The sequence below is a fragment of the Carassius carassius genome, chromosome 18 (assembly GCF_963082965.1).
Source record: "Carassius carassius chromosome 18, fCarCar2.1, whole genome shotgun sequence".
NCBI lineage: Eukaryota > Metazoa > Chordata > Actinopteri > Cypriniformes > Cyprinidae > Carassius > Carassius carassius.
This window is the reverse complement of record NC_081772.1, coordinates 12,540,747-12,560,733: the sequence shown is the minus strand read 5'-3', so window position 1 is coordinate 12,560,733 and position 19,987 is coordinate 12,540,747. Positions and strand designations below refer to the sequence as shown.

The window sequence follows — 19,987 nt, the reverse complement described above, 5'->3', positions numbered from 1 at the left end:
TGAAAGGAAAAAATTACATTACTTCTGAAAAGTTCAATATTGAGAGTCTTAAGCTGCATGAATCAAGAATCCTACATCTCAAATTCCTCAGCGCTCATTTCTCACCTTCAATTTTCAACAAACTGTTTACATGACTAATGGCTGCATAAATCTGAGGCTACAGCCTGCATTAAGACGGAGTCCAGAGTGGTAGAGGAAACAGGACTGTAATTATGGAGTCCAAAAGTAAGATGGGTGCCTTCAAAACTAATTTCAGCATTTGGATGCCATGTTAACACCCATCCTCTCTAGAGCAAGATGCTGAAAATCTCTGTTCTCCTGTACGGAACAGATCAAGCGCTGTTAAGCAGATGGCGAGACAGTTGGTGGGAATATAAGCGATAATGCAGATACATTGTGAACCTTCAACTGTTTCTTTGCCATTCATCAGACCGGCATCAACAGCTGCTGCTTCCAGGAAGATGTGAGATTAAATGAGGTGGCAAAACAATATGCTGGAAATTAGTATGGTTTAAAAAAATATATAATAATAATAATAATAATAAAAATGTTTTCTCTTTTCTACCAACTTTCTGGACTAACTATAGCAAGTTGGGTGGGAAAAGATCATTTTCTTTCCTTTTCCTGTTTGTGACTTCACTTATTTCATTGTAACCCATGGGCACTTATTTGGATTTTCCACCCCAACAAAAAAATGCCAATTCAATTACACACCTTTGTCCCACTATAAACCCATAAAAATGTTGTTCATCTTCAGAATACAAATTTGAATTTCTAATATTCTAATCACTTTTGTACATTCATTGAAAATCCAACCAAAATGTTCACCCATCAAAAAGTTATTTTAACATAGTAAAAAAATAATTCCTATGTGTGCATGTGTATTAATCAATGTTTATATGTGAATAAAAGCCTAAATTAAATCTGTTAATCATAAAAAACAAACATGGAAAATTTGGTTGGATTTTCAATGGATTGTCAAAAAGGATGAAAGAATGTGGAGTGAGAAATGATTACAGAATTTTCTTTTGGGTAACTAACTCTTTAAAAAGTTCATTTGGATGTGTCCAGTAGCTAATTGTTTCAGATAATATAAGTTCGACTGGACAAACCTAAAAGCTGAGCCTCTATCTATATCATATATTATATTCCAGTGAAAATTAAGTCTTAAACATCAAAAAGAAGGACCATTAGATACTGTCTGATGTATTGGAGCACATCTGATGAAGACTTGTTACAGAATTAGATTTGGATGTTGTCTGTTGCCAAATCTTAAAAAATATACTTGCATTACCGAACAATGGACATGATTTTACATAAACCAAACTTCCATAGCAACAGCATATAACAAAAACAGGAGAGGCTTTTAAGCGCTCAAACTCACACATTATTTGTTAAACCTGAGGCAATGATTAAAACATATTTGCCTAACCTTAATCCAGCAGTACCTATAGAATCTTGAGCCACTCTACGTGTGAAAAACTTTTGATAATCCCACAGCTGCCAATCATCCACCCAAGCGTCTTTTTCCCTTCGCACTTTTCCTTTTCTACATGTTTCACAAGTGCGTGCCCACCTACACACTCCCTTTCAATAGGCTACTTACTTAATATTGGAAATGCGACACTGCCTGCAGATAACTGCATCCTTGGCATTCTTAGATAGAGGCTGGGGACAGAAAACACTAAATCTAAGTAAGGTTTTGCACAGTAGGAATATTTGCTTGCTACTGACTTAATCAAAATCAGGTTATTAATGCAGCATTGTTTACATCTAAAAAAAGACATGTAACAGGTGATGTCCAAATAACAAAAAAGAAAATGGGATCCATGCAGTTTCACAGGTGGATTTAACAACAGTAAAGTGAACGTCTGAAGGTGGTCAACTGAGGGTGGGGGGGCCTAAAAGTGGACAGATTGTCTACTTTTAATCAGCCACACCAAGACAACACAACAATAGTTGCAAGGACACAGCAACATCAATATCTGAAGGACATGATGAGTCCAACACAAAGTTCCATCTTGGTAATTTTTAAGATCTGATGGTCTGCATCTTCCATACATCTAAAGTTAAAAAGGGAATGCATGAAAGCACCTCGATCAGGGACCTGCTCTTCAAATCCACCCCCACACAAACTGAATTTAGAGTCTGGCCAATACACAGTGAGCACACACCACCCACACAACGAAGAAAAGACATGCAAATGACAAATCAGTGAAGACCTTACAGGGAGAGTGAAGTGCCATTAGTCAACCTACAATACAGAAGTCACAATTTCGAGTGCCAAAATGTTATGCATAACAAATTCAATGCAATCTACAAACCAGTGACTCCTGCAGTTTGACACCTGATATGATTCTAGGCTAATGCAGCAGATTCCATAGATATTCAATTCCATAAATTGCATCCGGAATGAGCCTGTGATGGGTAGGCAGCTGTCTAGTTTTTAGACAGCCTTTGTTCTCAAATATGAGATAGATAGATAGATAGATAGATGGATAGATGGATAGATAGATAGATAAATTAATGTGCAAAACTGTTCAGATCATTTGTGATTAATAAGGATTTTTATTCTATTATTTATGAATGAGAATTTATTCTAATTCATTCTATAGAGATTGTACTCAAAAAAGCATCAACTACATTGATACATTTCATTTCCAGGCCTCGAAATTACACTTTAAATTTTCACTAAACTGAAAAGATGTATTATTTACCAGTGAACCTTAACCAAGTCACTCCGCGTTACTAATGAAATCACAGGAGTAGGATATGTATTTTCATGAGTTGCAATAATGAATAAATGTGCATGTGCCATGCACAATCCATGTTGATGAAGTTGCTCGGCTGTCAGCTGTAATCGGCTGTGTTTCTGAGATCTTCCCACATCTGGAATTAAGACCAAAACTCTTCAACTATAACCGCACCATTTTCACCTTGCTTGCGCTGTCTTGTTTATCAGACTGAGATCAAATAAACACGACTCACATAGGACTACGGGTTTATATTCCGACTGCTATCAGTTATCAAAATGTGCTCACGTTCACTGCAACTTTCTGATCAAATCTGGTTTTGCTCTGATCATCAGGTGAAACGAGATCATTCTTTAACCGTCGCAACTCGCTCGAGAGGTAACGTTACAACGAGGAATTTTAGCGCGTACACAGACACGCTTTCTTCGAAGAAAGACATCCGTGGACCCTTTTAGAGATATGCAAAGCACGGACCGGAGTTGGCATGCACAGTTAAATCACAGACATCTCACGAACTCACCTTCTTCCCTTCTCCAGCTCTCGCTGCTCTCGTGCGGTCTCTTCTACCACAAAATCTTCTGATAAAAGTCCGACACGAGGATCTCTCCGCCTCGTAATATTCGCCAGCCGAGTGCAGTCTGTGTGTGGCCGTTATTCCTGCTGTTTTCCCGTGTGTCGCGGGAGAATTTTAACTGTATTGCTTTATCTACTCCAGAAGCAGCACCGTTTGGCGGCCCCAGCGTCTCGTTCACAATTATTCAACTTCGAAGTTCATACAAAAGTTGCAGCTCCGCCTCGCGCTGCAGCTGCTGATGAGGTCACTTCAAGCTTAGCTTAAAGGTTTCTCGCGATAGCTGAGCGCTGCTAGAGGGGAGCGTGATTTGGAAGCTTATTTGGATCTCTGGGAATGGGCCCCCCACTGACTGGGTTGCCGTAGCAACAGCGCATTTTATGTGCTGCACGGTTATCACGCGACTGGTATTCTGTTTTCTTGGACAAGAGTAGCAGGGTTGACCTGTAGGCTACAACATGTGCTCTGCTGTCTTGTTATTTGGGTAGCATTTGTGACGTTTTATTCTAAGGATAATGGTTAACACTTGATTACTAGTAAGAACCTAGCTCATTTGCCAAACCTTTTCCAGTTTAACCAATTGTATATTTTTAAATGTTCTTTGCTATTTGTAACCAAATAGTGCCTAATAACTGTAAACACCAGCAGAAAGTAGTGTGTGAAAAACAAGACCCTTTAACACTTGAATTCTCTGTTCTTTTCTGCTCTGTTCTGTTTTCTTTTTATTTGTTATAAAAAAAATGTCCCTTTAACACTAGCATCCCCTGGAATTTTTCTATTCTATCGACTTGTTTTATTTTTATTTAAAAAAAAAAATAAAACTTCCTGTAAGTCATTTTGGATACAAGTGTCTGCTGAATGGTTAAATGCAAATATAAATATATCAAAGATTGACAAATATTAATTTATATGACAATACACTAGCCATTGTTTATGGTCAAGTTTCTGATAACTTTCCATGGTTACCTTTCTTTTTCTTTTGTTGTCAGTGGCCACTGACAGGTGTTATATAAATTATATAAGATGCAAAGTATTAATTAAGTAAGTTTGTCCAAACTTTTGTGCAAGATTTCATTTAAACTTTGTTCAAATATAATTCCTCATACTGGAACTCCGTGTTTACTCATGTCTCAGAAATATTCCCAAAGAAAATCGAGTTATCACATGCAATTAAACCGCAGAGGATTGTAAGTAAATATATTTCAGTGTTAAAATAATGTCGTTTGTTTCCATGACAACTGGCTTGCAAACACCATGCTGCAGATTTTAGAAAACCACTGCAGCACATCCTGTCCATATTTGAGGACAGATGTTTTAATCCAAGAGAAATAAAGAGCACATACAATCCAAAATGTAATGTGCTCATTGAACACATGAGAGGAGGTTAATCTCTTTGAAATGAGTGCACTAGTTTCCATGCATACTGTTTTGTGAGAAACTCCATTAACAAACAACATGCTGTTCTTGAGAATTAACACAGCTGCTACATTTCAGGAAAAGAGAGAGAGAGAAAAGAAAGGAAAGGAGTTTGCATGGATTATCATCACAGTGCACAAACAGAAATCATAATGTTGAACAGGTTGCTACCATCTGACCATGCCTTCTAAATTATTTAGGAATGTCTTTGTCCCATTTGTGCGATCAATACTTGACGCCCCCTAAATATTGACCACACAATCACATGTGTGACCTCACATAAGAATGTCTTGTCACGGATGCTAAGGGGAACCCATTCATTTAGCTCCACTCAAGCGATGCAGATACACTAATACAGAATGACATGCAGAAAGGTGACAAGTTGTTGCTGAGCACACAGGGTCTTTGTGTGAGCCAATGAGAAGCGTGTGAGGCCTTCAAAATGGTTGATGCGCTAGTTAGTCTAAGAGATTAACATAATTTAGCATACAATTAAGATAGCCCATGTTGTTTATTGTTCATATTTGTGTTATTATATTGATAGAATCTGCAAAGTAATTACCAAATGCCCACAGAGAGAGATTAATGACTGCCACTTATATTCACTATGTGAGTTCCAATTAGTATTTTCCTCAGAGAAGCATAAAGTCCTTATGTAAGTTAGTAATTGCAGTCGCATTAAGAAATCATGATTATCTTTTCATAGGTGCACAGCGCACATAATGCGGTGTGGAGAATGAAATCGATCATTTCTTCTGGTGCTCTGCAATTCACAACGGCTCAGTCAATATCCTAAAGCACTTCCCAGTTTTACCCACTGAAAAAGTACATTTGTTTTATTTCTTCATCTGTGGAGTTATCAAAAAGGAAAATGTATAATTGTACATAATAGGACTTCAAATGATTTCATATAATGTTTGCCAGCTCATGTAAAACGTAAATCGAATTTGAATTATCATATTAATTATTAAACAAAATATGCATATTTTGAATTAATTATGTATATATATATATATATATATATATATATATATATATATATATATATATATATATATATATAAATATAACGTATTATATGGAATGAATAATATTTAAATTTATATATATATATGTGTGTGGGGGGGTGTATGGCAAAATGTATATTGAATAAATTATGTTATATATTTTTACAATACATATTGTGCATTATATTTAATGTTTTGGGATGGATGGATGGATGGATAGAAAGATAGATAGATAGATAGATAGATAGATAGATAGATAGATAGAAAGATAGATAGATAGATAGATAGATAGATAGATAGATAGATAGATAGATAGATAGATAGATAGGCAGTGTAGAAAGAGTCTGAATTCCACATTGCGCACCTTCAGAGCTCAGAGAGCCAGCGTGACTCAGTCTGGTGTGAAAGCACAGTGTGGCGAGGTGGGAGGATGACAACACAGTGCTTAGCAGAAGTGTCCTGAAGCTGGATCCCCCCCCCCACCAAAACCAAACGCCCCCTCTGTATGCGCATGCACCCCAAAAATAGTACTGATGAACATCTTGTTTCTCTCTTTTTCTCTCTCCTAAGGATGCATTGGTTTAATTTTCTCAATGCCTGGCATGTTTTTGTTCTGAGCAAATCACTGATTAAAAGAGGACAGGTGAGAGCCAATTGTATGGAAGTATTTGGTTATGGCATTACAGGATTATCTAGGAAATGAAATCTGAGGGAAGCTAAGGCCTGTATTGCATTTAAAGTTACATTCATAGTATGGACACTTGATAACAATTAGTTCATTTTAGCTCAGGCACATTAAATAATATTTTAAAATAAAACTTGATTTACATAATCTATTGTAAATGCCAAAATTAACATTAACTAAGAATAATAGATACTTTGGAAGTATATTTCATTGTTATTTTATGTTAACCAATGTGTTACCGAATGCACTTATTTCCGTCTGGTTTCTCCCAAGGTTTTCATTCCATTTCTGTCACCGATTGAGTTTTGGTTCCTTCTTGCATTATTGACAAACTATTTTCCTGTTTGACACTGTAAAGCTGCTTTGACACAATCAGTATTGTAGAAAGGGCTATACGAATAAAGGTGACTTGACTTGACTTGTAAAGTGTTACCAATATATTAAACCGAAGAAATAGAATAGGGAATGTAGTTAGATCATAACATTTATATAATATATATACACTGTAATTGTTGCATTGATTTATGCATATTACTTACTTGCAAATTAGCTACAAACATGAGCTTGTGCCTCAACATTTATTTAAATCAGTGCTTTTTCAGTTCAAGCTTCATCCAGCTGTGGATGACCTTGAGAGAGAGAGAGATCTCTCATTAAGTACCATTAACAACCAGCTCTATCAAGGCATACATTCTTTGTACTGAGAAAACAATCATCATGGCCTTAATAGAATTAAGCAAATGAGCTGACTTCATTACCAAAATACTTAATAAATGCTGAAGGATATTTCCCAGTTCTGAGCATTACGTAAAGCGCAAACACATTCTTCTTCCCGTTGTTTCCCCCAAGTGTGTTTTTATGATGCAGAACTACATTTCAGTTCACGGATTTCAGCTTTGCACATCTGCCTCCTAGTGTCCAGTTGTGGTGTTGCACTTACAGAGACTTCTATCTCTAAATTCCTTATAAAAATAAAAATAAATTACCTTTTCATAATCAGGTGTTTATTCGTAACTACTTGACCCCCTAAACAAAATCACAATATTATAGTTTATATATAAATAACCACATACGCATTTAAAGTTCTCAGATTGTTTTCATGGACGTATTTCAAGAAACAACTTCTCAGATAAGACAGGTAAACATATCAGCATTATTCAAGAGTTCATTTAAGTCAACATAGTACAATACCACTTGCACATATAAATGCTGCAATAGTGTAATATACATTGAATCTTTAGCAAAACAACCCATGTCATTGCAGCGATGCACATCGGCATCAAATGCTGGGAATCACAACAGTTCAGTCTGCTGCATAAATTTCACTCAAGTTCATATGGGTAAGATGTTGATTTAAGCATGAGAAAAATATTATTCGGTGTGCTGTGATGAAAGTTAAACCATATAAATTCCAGAATCACTTATACAGTAAATGTTGAAACATTCCAACTATTCTAATCAGGTAAATGGTGATTACTGATTGAAAAAGAGAGCTTGATGTAAAATTGGTGTAAAATACCACATTAAATGATAACATTTAAGTCGATTTTCAGCAATAACCTCAGATGAATTAAATAAAAAACATTGCATTCCTTTACAATCACAGTGGACCAGAACTGGTAAACAGCATTAACAAGTATAGTGATTTTTTTTACACAGTGCTTTTACAGAAAAGAAGCATGTATTCCTAGACTGACATGAGAAGATTCATCAATTCATCACTCAAGAATAAATGTATTACCTTGAAAGAGCATTCATTAGTCAAGTAGGTGCATTCAAGGTTTTAATATTCACATTTTTTTTATAGAAAGCCAAATCCGATCTGAATATATTAACAAAGTCCCATAGCAAAAAACAAGAAAGAATATATGTTAACATGGGCGATCCAGCCATACAACCACGTTGAAGGAACAGTTCACCCTAAATTGATATTTGCTTAAAATTTACACTCAAGTCATTCAAGATGTAGACTATTTTGTTATTTATATTTTTTTAAATAGGAATAGATTTGGAGAAATCCACCAGTGGATCCTCTGAAGTGAATGGGTGCCGTCAAAATGAGAGTTTAAACGGCTGATAAAAGCATCACAATAATCCACAGGACTCTAGTCCACCAATTAATGTACTGTGAAGTGGAAAGCTATGTTTGTAATAAACAAATCCATCATTAAGACACCATCCATACTATTGCTTTCTCTGAATCAAGAGAGAAATATGCACAGATCAGTCACTGTTCACAAGGGAAAACAGTCCAAAACTGTTCTAAACAAATGTGTTGGTGGATTGAAGAAGACAACAGCAGATAGACTTTTAGTATGGATTATGGACCTTTAGTTTAAAGTTTAAATACCTCAATGATGGATTTGTTTCTTATAAACGCTGCTTTTACTTCATAAGATATTAATTAATGGAATGGAGTCTAATTGTAGATTATTGTGATGTTTTTATCTGCTGTTTGGACTCTCATTCTGGGGGCACCCATTCACTACAGGGGATCCACTGGAAAGCAAGTCATGTTAAATTAAAAGTAAACAGTAATGCAAAACTTCTCCTTGTTCTGATGAAGAAAGAAAGTCGTCTACATACTGGATGGCCTGAGGGTATATATTCAGCAAAATTTAATTTTTGGGGTGTACTATTCCTTTGAATAAACCATTTCGTCAATGTTGTCTTACCCTGTAATCAACTTGTTTTTTATATTTGTAAAACTGAATATAACTGACTGACTCTGAATGTGTGGCTTGAATGAGCATAACTAAATAATGTACACTGCAGTGCCCTTTAGATCTTGTTTTTCAAACTAAGAAAAAAAAACTGGAAAATATTCTTTATATACAAGTACTCTGTAATGTTCCATCTTAATTTATAGTAACTATAAAATAAATAACAAATAATAATATTCATGAGTATCAGCAGGAAATAAGCCTTTAAAGGCACCAAAACTGTTTAACAAAAACGTTCAACTTTGCAAAATGGTCATTCAAAATGTAAATGTAACATATATATGGAAAACAACTGAAAAAGTAGTCATGTCACATCCTGTTCTCAGCACCAGCAGGACTCATGGGTGCCGTCGCTAACATTACACAATCCTTCCTGCTCCTCCAAAATAGCGAGATTTAACTGGTCATTCATGGATCCTCCCAACAAATCAAGATCCTTCTTATTGGCTTGTAAGACTAATTCAGCCAATCGGGTGAAAGACTGTAATTGAAAAAACATGGAAGGGAAAATAACCTGATTAGCTATGGATAATAAAAATGTACAAACAAAATGATCAGAAAGTTGCACACATTCACCATTCTTCTGTATGTATATATATATATATATATACACACACACATACACACACACATATATAAAATCACACAGACAGCATTGTACCTCTGTAATGTTGTGGTTGGTAAAGGCACTTGTCTCAAAAAAGTCCATTCCATAAGCCTTGGCAAGCTGGAGCAAAACATATTATGATGTCTGAAGAAAGTCTTTAACCTCAGATATCAGTTTGTCACATGACAGAGTAAATGTGGAACAAATGGCAATATGAATAAAAGATGTAGTACACATCAGGGAAGTATTCTTTATTTACCTTATTTCCCTGTTCTGTAGCTACTTGTCTCTTCTGTTCTTCATCAGACTTATTCCCAACAAGTATCTTCTGCACTTTCTCAGGGGCATACTGAGAAACAGATGTACAGAGCAGACGAGAAGAGAGACTCAAAAGAGGCGAATGGATGGAACAGAGCAGAAACAGACAAATATGATATGAGACATAGTATTCATATAACAGAAGTGCTCTGGTTCAAGTAAAAACAATAATCACCAATATTGGTTTGGTACAATTTCTGTTTTTATATCAAGTTTTCTTTTGTCCTCTAGTGGGAAAACACGGAGGCAATGTTTTAAACATAATATACAAATCATACAGTGAGGTCCAAAAGTCCACAATAAACATTTGAGATTCAAAAATGTATTTCAGTGTTTTATTTATGATAATATATAAACATAACTGTACCATAAATAAGGCTAAATAGAATATATATTATTAATATTAATACAAATAAAACTATGTTTTGGTGCTCTGAAATAAAAGATAAATAAAAAATACCCCAGATTTGCAGTGTGACTGTGACTCTGTTAGAACTACTGTGGATGCAGAGTTAAAGAGAGAACGAGGGGAGGTGGAATTTAAATGAAGAGATATTAATAAGAAGCGGGTTATATTTAGTTACAGTAAGGCAGATATGCTTCACCTCATCTACATCACTTGCCCACTTCATGATGTGCTGGAACGAGTGCTCGCTTGTGATGTCATACACCAGAAAAATGCCCTGTTGATACAGAATTAATTTCAATCCACCCATACATTATAATGAGCATTTATCAGTCAATCACCAAACAATGGACACCAAAAGGCATCTCTATTAGACCTGACTCCTTTATTATATAAGCATATGAGTTATTGAGATGAGAGAATATCACCTGTGCTCTTCTGTAGTACTGTTTAGTGATGGTCTGATATCTCTCCTGGCCTGCTGTGTCCCTGCGTACATAAACACAACTGATTAGCACAACAAATGGATCAAACGCCATTATATCATCATAGAAAAATTATACATACCATATCTGTATTCGTACTTTAACGCCATCTATCTCCAAGGTCTTCATTTTGAAATCGACACCTGGGGTGTAAAAAAAAAAAAAAGATTTCAAATGACTTTAAAATGAAAAAAGCACTCTTAGTGTGGTTCGTGGAACAACTCATCAGTTAAACTATCTTCAGGCTCAGGCTCTAAATGAAATTTAGAAACATCCATACTATTGCTTTCTCTGAATCAAGAGAGAAATATGCACAGATCAGTCACTTTTCACAAGGGAAAACAGTCCAAAACTGTTCTAAACAAATGTGTTGGTGGATTGAAGAAGACAACAGCAGATAGACTTTTAGTATGGATTATGGACCTTTAGTTTAAAGTTTAAATACCTCAATGATGGATTTGTTTCTTATAAACGCAGCTTTTCACTTCACAAGACATTAATTAATGCACTGGACTCTAATTGTGGATTATTGTGATGTTTTTATCTGCTGTTTGGACTCTCATTCTGACGGCACCCATTCACTGCAGAGGATCCACTGGTCAGCAAGTGATGCTAATGAAATTGTTTGGTAGAATCATTGCTCTCATTAAGTTTACTGAACCATTCAAATCAGACTCATAAAAAGGCAGTGAAGTAATAAAGAACAGGAAAGAAGCAGAAATGGTGAGAACTACAAGATCTACATTTTGAAAAATAAATTTGCTTGCATTGCAATTTAATAAATATATATATATATATATAAAATATTGTATAATTATTTTATAATTATTCTTAGGTCAAGCTTAAGAACTTGCAAGATGTATTCATTACATCACTGGCAAGAACATTTACAGGACTGAACCTAAAAGTGTAGAAATAAGGAATTAGCTCATATAGAGTTTACTTTTTTATTCCTATTTAAATTCAAATTCATTCTTAATACTTGATCTCTGTCTGCATCATTTTGATATTGTAATTACAAAAAACTAATTCACATGATTTCCTCAAATAAAAATGATGAGTTTAATATTTTATTCAGCTTATTTAGAGACAAATGAAGTGAACGTAGTAGGAATGACATGTTCTTGTAAGGTGTGAAACCATAACGAGATCTTGAGCCCTGAAAGAAAGCACCTCTCTCTATTAAACATGAGGCAGGCAAGAAAATAAAACCACAGCAAAACTGCAATGATAAATGAGTATCTGTCAATTAGGTCCACTGTGAGACATTCCAGCTCCTGGAAGAGCTGTTCTTCTAGGAAGTTCCATACTCAATAACAATTTTAACTCCAAAACAACAGTAGTCGGGTGTCTCTGGAATTTTTTAACATGTCCTGTCAGCAGTGTGATTTAAGAAAATGATTAATTACCAAATTTCTTTCTTAGAGAGACAACTTTGACAGCTTGTATACAGGTCTTCATATCAAAACACATTTTTTTCTTCCCTAAAGATTCGATTGAATGTCTGGAACTAGATGACTTGTCATGCACAACAAAATGCAAGCACAAGAAATACTAAAATAAGACATGAGTAAAAAAACCATGCCATCCACAGATCTCCATAGCCTCTTCTTTATTAAAGCACATTAAGTAAAGCAGTAGTGTTAGTGCCCTCAGCTTTCACACAGGGACACACACAAAGGTTATCACTACAGCCATTGAATTGGTTGGCCTGGGGCAAAGCTAAATAATGAAAGAGCTGTCCTTCCTGTCCTGTCCCAGGATCACAGGCAGTGAAAGGACAACAACAATGCTGTGAAATACTACAAAAATAAAAGAGAAACCAAACCAACCTCACATGTAAATAACTGTAATCTTTCTTCTCGTAGGAAAAAAAAAGCACTCACATGAGATGAAGACACCAGTGAAATCGCAAAGCAGTGAAACAGGAGAGTGTGTTCCTTCATTGGAACGTCATGTTGGATCACATGACAAGCTACTCATTGTACCACGGTAACCCCCCTGTTATTTGAAACTTAAGCTCACCCAATAAATTAATCATGGCTGACTGCAGATAGCACATTTCAGTATTATCATCATTCTAAAAATATAGATTTTTTGTGATACCGCAACATCTCATATCAGTCAGTGTGATATAAACCAAAAATCAATGAGAGCACCTTTAAGAACTTCTAGGTCAGATTTTTTCCATATTCTCAAGGGCTCTTCTGATGGCTTTTTGATTTGATAAACCAGCTTTCATCCAAAACCCTTTTATTTGAATCAATACATGGAGGGGTGTAAAAAGTACTGAGAACAGTACAGATACTACTCATATATATATATATATATACACTTGGTGAAAGGAAACGTATTTAAAGTTGAAAAATGAAACATTTTGAAGACATTTTTGGAGATTTTCTCATTTTAGTATTTTTTTATGCAAAAATAGCTGTTTTCTCATTGTTCTGCCTATGTAAAAATCATAAAGCAGAAGTTAAAGTAAACCAATATCCTGAAACCTGTTACCCGAACACTGATTTTACAGTGGTTACAGCTACATTTAAATCTGGACTCAAACTCATCTTTTTAGTTGTGCTTTTACTGATTGAGCACTGTGCTATGTCCGAACTGAGTGTACTGTATGCATCCTCATTTCCTATTCTTCATTGTTTTAATTACATTTTAAATCATTTTAGATTTTATTTCCTTGCTTTTATTATTGTGATCTTTTTTTACTTTTATGTAAAGCACTTTGAATTACCATTGTGTATGAAATGTGCTATATAAATAAACTTGCCTTGCTTTTCATTAGAATATAGCAATTTTTAGACTACTTTTGAATAGCGTTATCACTTGACTTGTCCATCTACACAGGTGGTTATTCTATACATCAAAGTCTGTGTCTGAAAGGGATAATTCACCCTAAGATGAATATTCCAACATCATTTAATCACCCTGGTCTTTCAAAGTCACATTAGGATAAAGAAAAACATTACTTTTATTATTATTTTTTTTTTTTTTGAAAAGTAAAAAGCTTTTTTTTTTTACATCGTAAATTTAACTTTTGGTTTGTTTATATGACAACAATGTACTACAAATGTAAAAAGGTTTTCCTTTGCATTTTTTCAGTTTCAAGTACAGAAAACGTTGTCAAAACTATCCCACACGGACCTGTGAAAAAGACTATATATGCTGTATTATGCATGCCATGCCAGTAGTTGGCGATGTCACTTTGTAAAGAAACACTAGAATAGTTGTGAAAAACTTGCACTCGTTTTCAAACATTTGGGTTTTCATGCCCCCAAAACGCTGTTGTTTTGTAAATTTAAGGCCAAAATATATTTTCAGTTGATGTTAGTGGCATGTAAATGTACAAACAAAATGTCCAAGTACAAGCATTTGGTTTTAACAGAACGCAAGTACGGATTCCCCAAAAACATATTAAAAGCATAGTAGTGAAATAATTTATACCTCTAATAATGTAAGGCTTCTGAGCACCAAAAATATAAAGACAATTAAAGCAGACCTTTAAATGAATGGCCATTTGACAGACTGTAATGAGAGTATTAAACTTGTCACAGTGTGCCAGTGCCGAACAATTGAATCATCACTTTGACACTTTCCTTCCGAGACAGAGGCTAATTGGCAATGCAAATAATTTGAACAGGACAACAAAGATATGCTATGGTGATTATCACATACAAATTTAGACACAAATTCAATTTCTGTAGTGTTGACAGCATCATAAACAATTGACTAGAGAAAGCAATGAAATAGAAATGGAGCTCATATCTAGTTGTACTTGTTATCCTTAAACTAATCAATCAACAGCTGCTTTCTATAGCAAGAATAATTTAGCATAACAGCATGTTGCCTCGAGGCAAATAGATAACCATTAGCTAATGCTTCGAATGAACTGTCAGACCACACAGACATCTGTTCCACTGTGAATAGTGTTTCAGTACAGAAATAAGGTCCTTGATAGCCAAGTATCATAATATATATGGGTCATAGCCCTTCGGACAAGAGCGTACTGAACCATTGTTTAGTGCAAGACACCAGCCATCTCTCAAGACAGTCAGACTAAAGCTTTTAGCTCCTGTAGTTAAAGACTGTTTTATACCACATCACTACTTAACCAAAAGAGATTCATCCCAGCATATTAAATAAACAGTAGCGGGACAGACAGTAGGCTGAAGGAATGAGTCAGGGCTCCAAACTCCTTATTGATTTGGGGGGGTATGATCATAATCATAAGGAACAATAGGAGGGAGTTAGGAACCCTATGCCTGATTTCTTGATATTATTTGCTCCCCTGAAAACACCAAGAACGCTACACAACAGAGCATACCCTGAAATCCTTCAAAATAACAGCCTGACATTCACTCCACACCTAATGAAGCATGTGATTTAACTGAGGGATAACATTTTTGGTACAGGTTCAGCAGCTCAAATGCTTCATTAAAGGAATAGTTTACCAAGCATTTATTTATCCTCAGATCTTTTGAAAAATACATTTTTTACTGTGTGGGACACAAACGAAGATTATACACAATGACATAGATTTCACAGTTTTGACAAAAATAACAATTTAATCATTATTTACTCACCCTAGTATCATTCCAAAGGCATTTGACTTTCTTCCTTCTGTGGACCACAAACTTAGATATTTAGAAAAATGTCCAAGCTGCTAGTTTCCATACAGTGAAATTGCATGGGGACAGTTGTGATCATCATTCATGTTCATTGTATAGAAAACACTAAAGAGCAGCTAAGACATTTTGCTAGATTCATGGTTTCCAAGGCAGCAAAAAGGTTTGGAAAGGCAAGTAAACAGTGACTATTTATTTTTATTTTTTGGGTGAACTATCCTTTTTAAATCCCTTTATACATTTATAAGAATCTAGTTTATCTTTATACACAAGCATCACAAAATAGGTCAAATTAATAAGTGAAGTATTAAGAATGGGTTTATGGTTAAAAATAAGTAAGTGTCCTTATACATACTTACATATGAAAAATATAAAATTGTGTATTTCTGGAAACTGTTGTAAAATAATCTCTCTGTTCATCCTCTTCAAGTGAGTAAATAGGCTGTTGTAAGGATGTAATGTCAGCTCACAGGGAAAATGTCCCACTAGACCAAGAGCACACTTTATGAACACTGAAATGAGAGGTTTATGAAAAGCCTTTTAAGATCCAAATTTTGTTTTTCATAACATTCAATCAACCAAAATAATAATAATAATAAAAAAAGATCCCTATGCTGGGATTGCTTGAACGCTTAAGTGATAAAAATGGTCCTTTTAGAGAAAACAGTTTTTAGAGATTGCAATAAAAATATTTCCATATTTCTTCCAGCTGAGACCAAAACTTACAACTGAGTTAAACCTGATTTCCATTTCATATCCATGTAGTACTTGTATAAAACAGCAAGTTTGAGTTTGAATGGCTGACAGAACACTTTTATGCATCTTTTATTGAAAATGCATGCAATAACATACACATGACCTTTCTGTGTCTTCACTGCCATTCATGCAACCTATATATATTTTTTATCTTACTTTATTTTTATTATTTATGACAGGACGATCTAAAACAAACACTACTGGGTTTGTGACAGCGGTGTATAAAATACAACATTTTAAGACTTCACACAGATACAGTCAGCTATCTCAGAAAGAGCTAGAAGAGGCTGTGTGAATGCATCTCACTATGTGGTGTAATTCTCAAGCCATTTTTTTCACGGCTCATAGACTACAATGGCCCAGCGCTGCTGTGGGTTTTCATATCGGTATGTGCTGTTTGTTTTGTAACTCTTTGAACGGATGCATGAATAACACTCTTACCGATGGTGGAAATGTGAGAGGGATGAAATTCATTGTCCGTGAATCTGCATAACAAACAGGTTTTGCCGACACCGGAGTCTCCGAGAAGCAGGAGTCTAAACAGCACATCATACTGTTTGGCCATGGTCACAATTAAAGGAATTCAGCGTCGGGTTTCCATGTCCACCCTCTTCACAGTATCATCTTCTCGCTTTTTCCATCGACCGGTCCGTGCTCCGTGCCGATTCACCGAATGACTGTGTAGATAAAGCAGGAGTCGATGTAAGCAGAAATCAGTGAGGACCGCTGATGCGGTGGGTGCGGTGGGCTACTGAACGCTTTCTGTGCGTGTCGCCGACATCCTTCACTCCTCAGGAAATGGGTGGAGATTAAGGGCACGCAGCATCATCATTTTGATACTGATAATAATTTTATATATACCGGGCTGCGTAGATAAAACTAATGTATAGTTGTTTACAGTCTAATATCAGTATTGTCAAAATATAAAATTGGGGAAGAAGAAATTAAATCCACAATATTATCATTCTAGACCGTTATAAATTCATAGTAGATCCCTTTTTGCCTGTTTACAAACTAAAATAATTTAGACCGAGTCAAATGTATAAATATAGCTACATGGGATTGTCGTAATTAGCCCGACTCGTTACCGAATCGTTCTTTTGTGTCGAATCTTTTTGATGAATCCGTTGAATCGGTTTAAACCCCAAGGCCGAATGATTCGTTTACGAATCGAATCGAATGCTTGAATCACTTGAACCGAGAACCGTAATTTGAGACATGTTCGACGAATTCGCTTTTATATGTGGGATTTTATTAAAACGTGCAAACGTGTTTTTTGCCAAAACATGTAAACTGCAAATTGCATTTAGCATTGTTTAATGTAAACACAGGTTATATTTAGATATTAAATCAGGTTCTAAATTTAAGTGTTTTCAAATTTAAAATACTTAAAATTAAATATAGCCCCTTAATGGAAGTTAAATTCTGACCCTGTTCTAAATGACTGTTTGTATGAGCTGAATCATGGGTGAACTAGGACAAAGGGAATTAAAATAAATGCCATTATTAATAAAACATCTACAAAAAAAAATATATGTGTCTTTTCGACTTTATTAAAACGTTTTAGGACATAATATACCACGCTTTATATTTATTTATTTAAATTAAAACAATTTTCATCTGATACTGTACAAACACCTTTAGGAGAACATTAAAGGTGCTGTATATAATGATTGACTGCACTTAATCATAAAAATTCCATAACATGTTTGCAGATATTTAGGAAACATGCTAAGTTCAACATAGGCCTATACTTGTTTCTCCGAAAAACAGTTCTACAACCTGTTATTCTGCTTAGAAAAATTGTGTTCCGTGTCTGAATGCCTGTTTTATCTGTATAATTCAGAATTTCAGCCCGCTGCCAGTTTACCCAATAGGATTGTGACACCTGTTGCCAGGAGCCAACAAACGACCTGTGTTTTACGCTATGGTTTTACGCTACCTGTCAAGTGTCGAGTTCTGAGGAGGGGACGAGAGAAACAATAATATTATTGAATTTGGACTGCAGTACCCATTTCAACCGCTCGCTGTCAACATTACATAGTTTCGCCTGTTTCACAAAGGCTACACGCAAAGAAAATAAAAAATACATAAGCAAAATAGATAGATGAATTAATAAAATGAAAAAATTTTTTAAATTTATATATATATATATATATGATTACAACAAATATATAAATCTAAAAATAATATATTAAAGCTATGCAAGGACGTTATGTACTACGTCATGCGTATCCCGTCATGACATTAAAGAATCATTGAATCTTTTTTTACCTTTTATTTGAAACGACTTGTTTGAGAGAGCCATTTCGCAGAAAGTCCAGTGAGGCAGGGTTTCATATTTTATTGAAGCACCCCTGGGCACCGCCATTGGCTAGCAGACCCCCACCTGCTGTTAGCATACCATTGACTCCCATTCATTTTGGCGTCACTTTGACAGTGAATAACTTTACATCTGAGGCGTTTAAAGACTCCATTTGTCCATTAATTATTTCTAATGAAACACGAAAATGTATAAAAGGCTCCATTACCTTGTATCTTACGTTATGGTCCCGTAGGAGCAGTTTTTGTAAAAAATAGGCTAACGATTGCGTCATAACCAGCGACTCTCTGTAGCACAGTAGAGAAATTACCGTATGGACAGGAGGAGAAGCTCGCAGACAATCTTTTACTGTCTATGAGGCAATCGGGGGGACGTGGAGGCATAAAGTTCAAGGGAGATAATTAATCAGAATACTTACCAAAATGTACTCCTGTTCACGCTCGCCTTCTTTGGAAGATTTGGTGGGTGATTCAGATTTCTCTTGACACAGCGATTAGAAGACTTACAGATTGCTCACGTGACATCTACGTTATCAAGCTCAGTTTGAGTCTGCGCAGTAAGCCCATAGACATAATATACGTATAATTATGTCTATGAGTACGCCCGACCGCCAGGAAGTACGTGCTTCTAATTGACTTCACTTTAGTGATGGGATTTATGGCTCTTTGAGGGGATCCGGATCTTCGCGATCCGTTCCTTTCAAAGAGCCGTTCAAAAGAACGGCTCTTTTGGCTCTTTTTAAATATTTAGTCAGTTCTAAGAAGCCAGCTTGGGGGCATCTCAGTTTATCCTGGAAATAATCACTGGGAGGAATGATGAGGTGAGATTTGTAGCCAAATAATTAAAACTCAGATATCACACACCAATATCTGAGTTTGAATTATTCTGAAATATTGATTATTACCTCATTTGTCATGTGTGGACTATATTCCATAGGGTTGCACAAATCCCTCTGCTTAGACAGTGACATCACTATTTTGGATTTACCTTTAGTACAAAATGTGTGTGTGTGTTTGTGTAAAGCTACGTTGACTTATGTTATTCATACAATACCTACTCAAATAAACATCAAAAACAAAGCCGACTGCAATGAATTTCTGTGCAAAACAGCTTTTACTACAAACACTTTCACACAAGAACATTGTTATCACACAAGAACATTTTGATAGAAAACAAAAAATATTTAAAGTAGATAAAATTAGAATAAATAAAATGTAAATGTCATCATACTACATACTATTACTACTGCAAACTTTGCAAATAGGACATCAGCCCCTTCAAGTCAATGAACAATAACAAAGTG

The 19,987-nt window shown here is 35.3% G+C and overlaps 2 protein-coding genes across 5 annotated transcripts in view; both read right to left on the bottom strand.

Moving 5' to 3' along the window:
* The window catches only part of LOC132092414 (signal-induced proliferation-associated 1-like protein 1), an 88,576-nt gene extending 84,980 nt beyond the window's left edge, over positions 1–3,596 (bottom strand). For 2 of the 4 annotated variants that reach the window (XM_059498638.1, XM_059498639.1), the window contains exon 1: positions 3,274–3,594. The gene's annotated coding sequence lies outside the window, so the exon portion shown is untranslated. Of the gene's footprint in view, positions 1–3,273 lie in introns of all 4 variants that reach the window. The other 2 variants (XM_059498641.1, XM_059498640.1) reach the window with 2 other exon arrangements.
* A 5,397-nt stretch (positions 3,597–8,993) lies between these two features.
* LOC132091866 (ras-related protein Rab-15-like) lies at positions 8,994–17,270 on the bottom strand. The gene is made up of 7 exons (XM_059497956.1): positions 16,803–17,270; positions 11,054–11,114; positions 10,915–10,975; positions 10,686–10,763; positions 10,022–10,111; positions 9,817–9,882; positions 8,994–9,636 (listed from the first exon to the last, which is right to left on the bottom strand). The coding sequence occupies exons 1-7, from the start codon at positions 16,924–16,926 to the stop codon at positions 9,478–9,480; spliced, it is 639 nt and encodes a 212-aa protein (XP_059353939.1). The 5' UTR covers positions 16,927–17,270; the 3' UTR covers positions 8,994–9,477.
* Between the last annotated feature and the right edge of the window lie 2,717 nt (positions 17,271–19,987).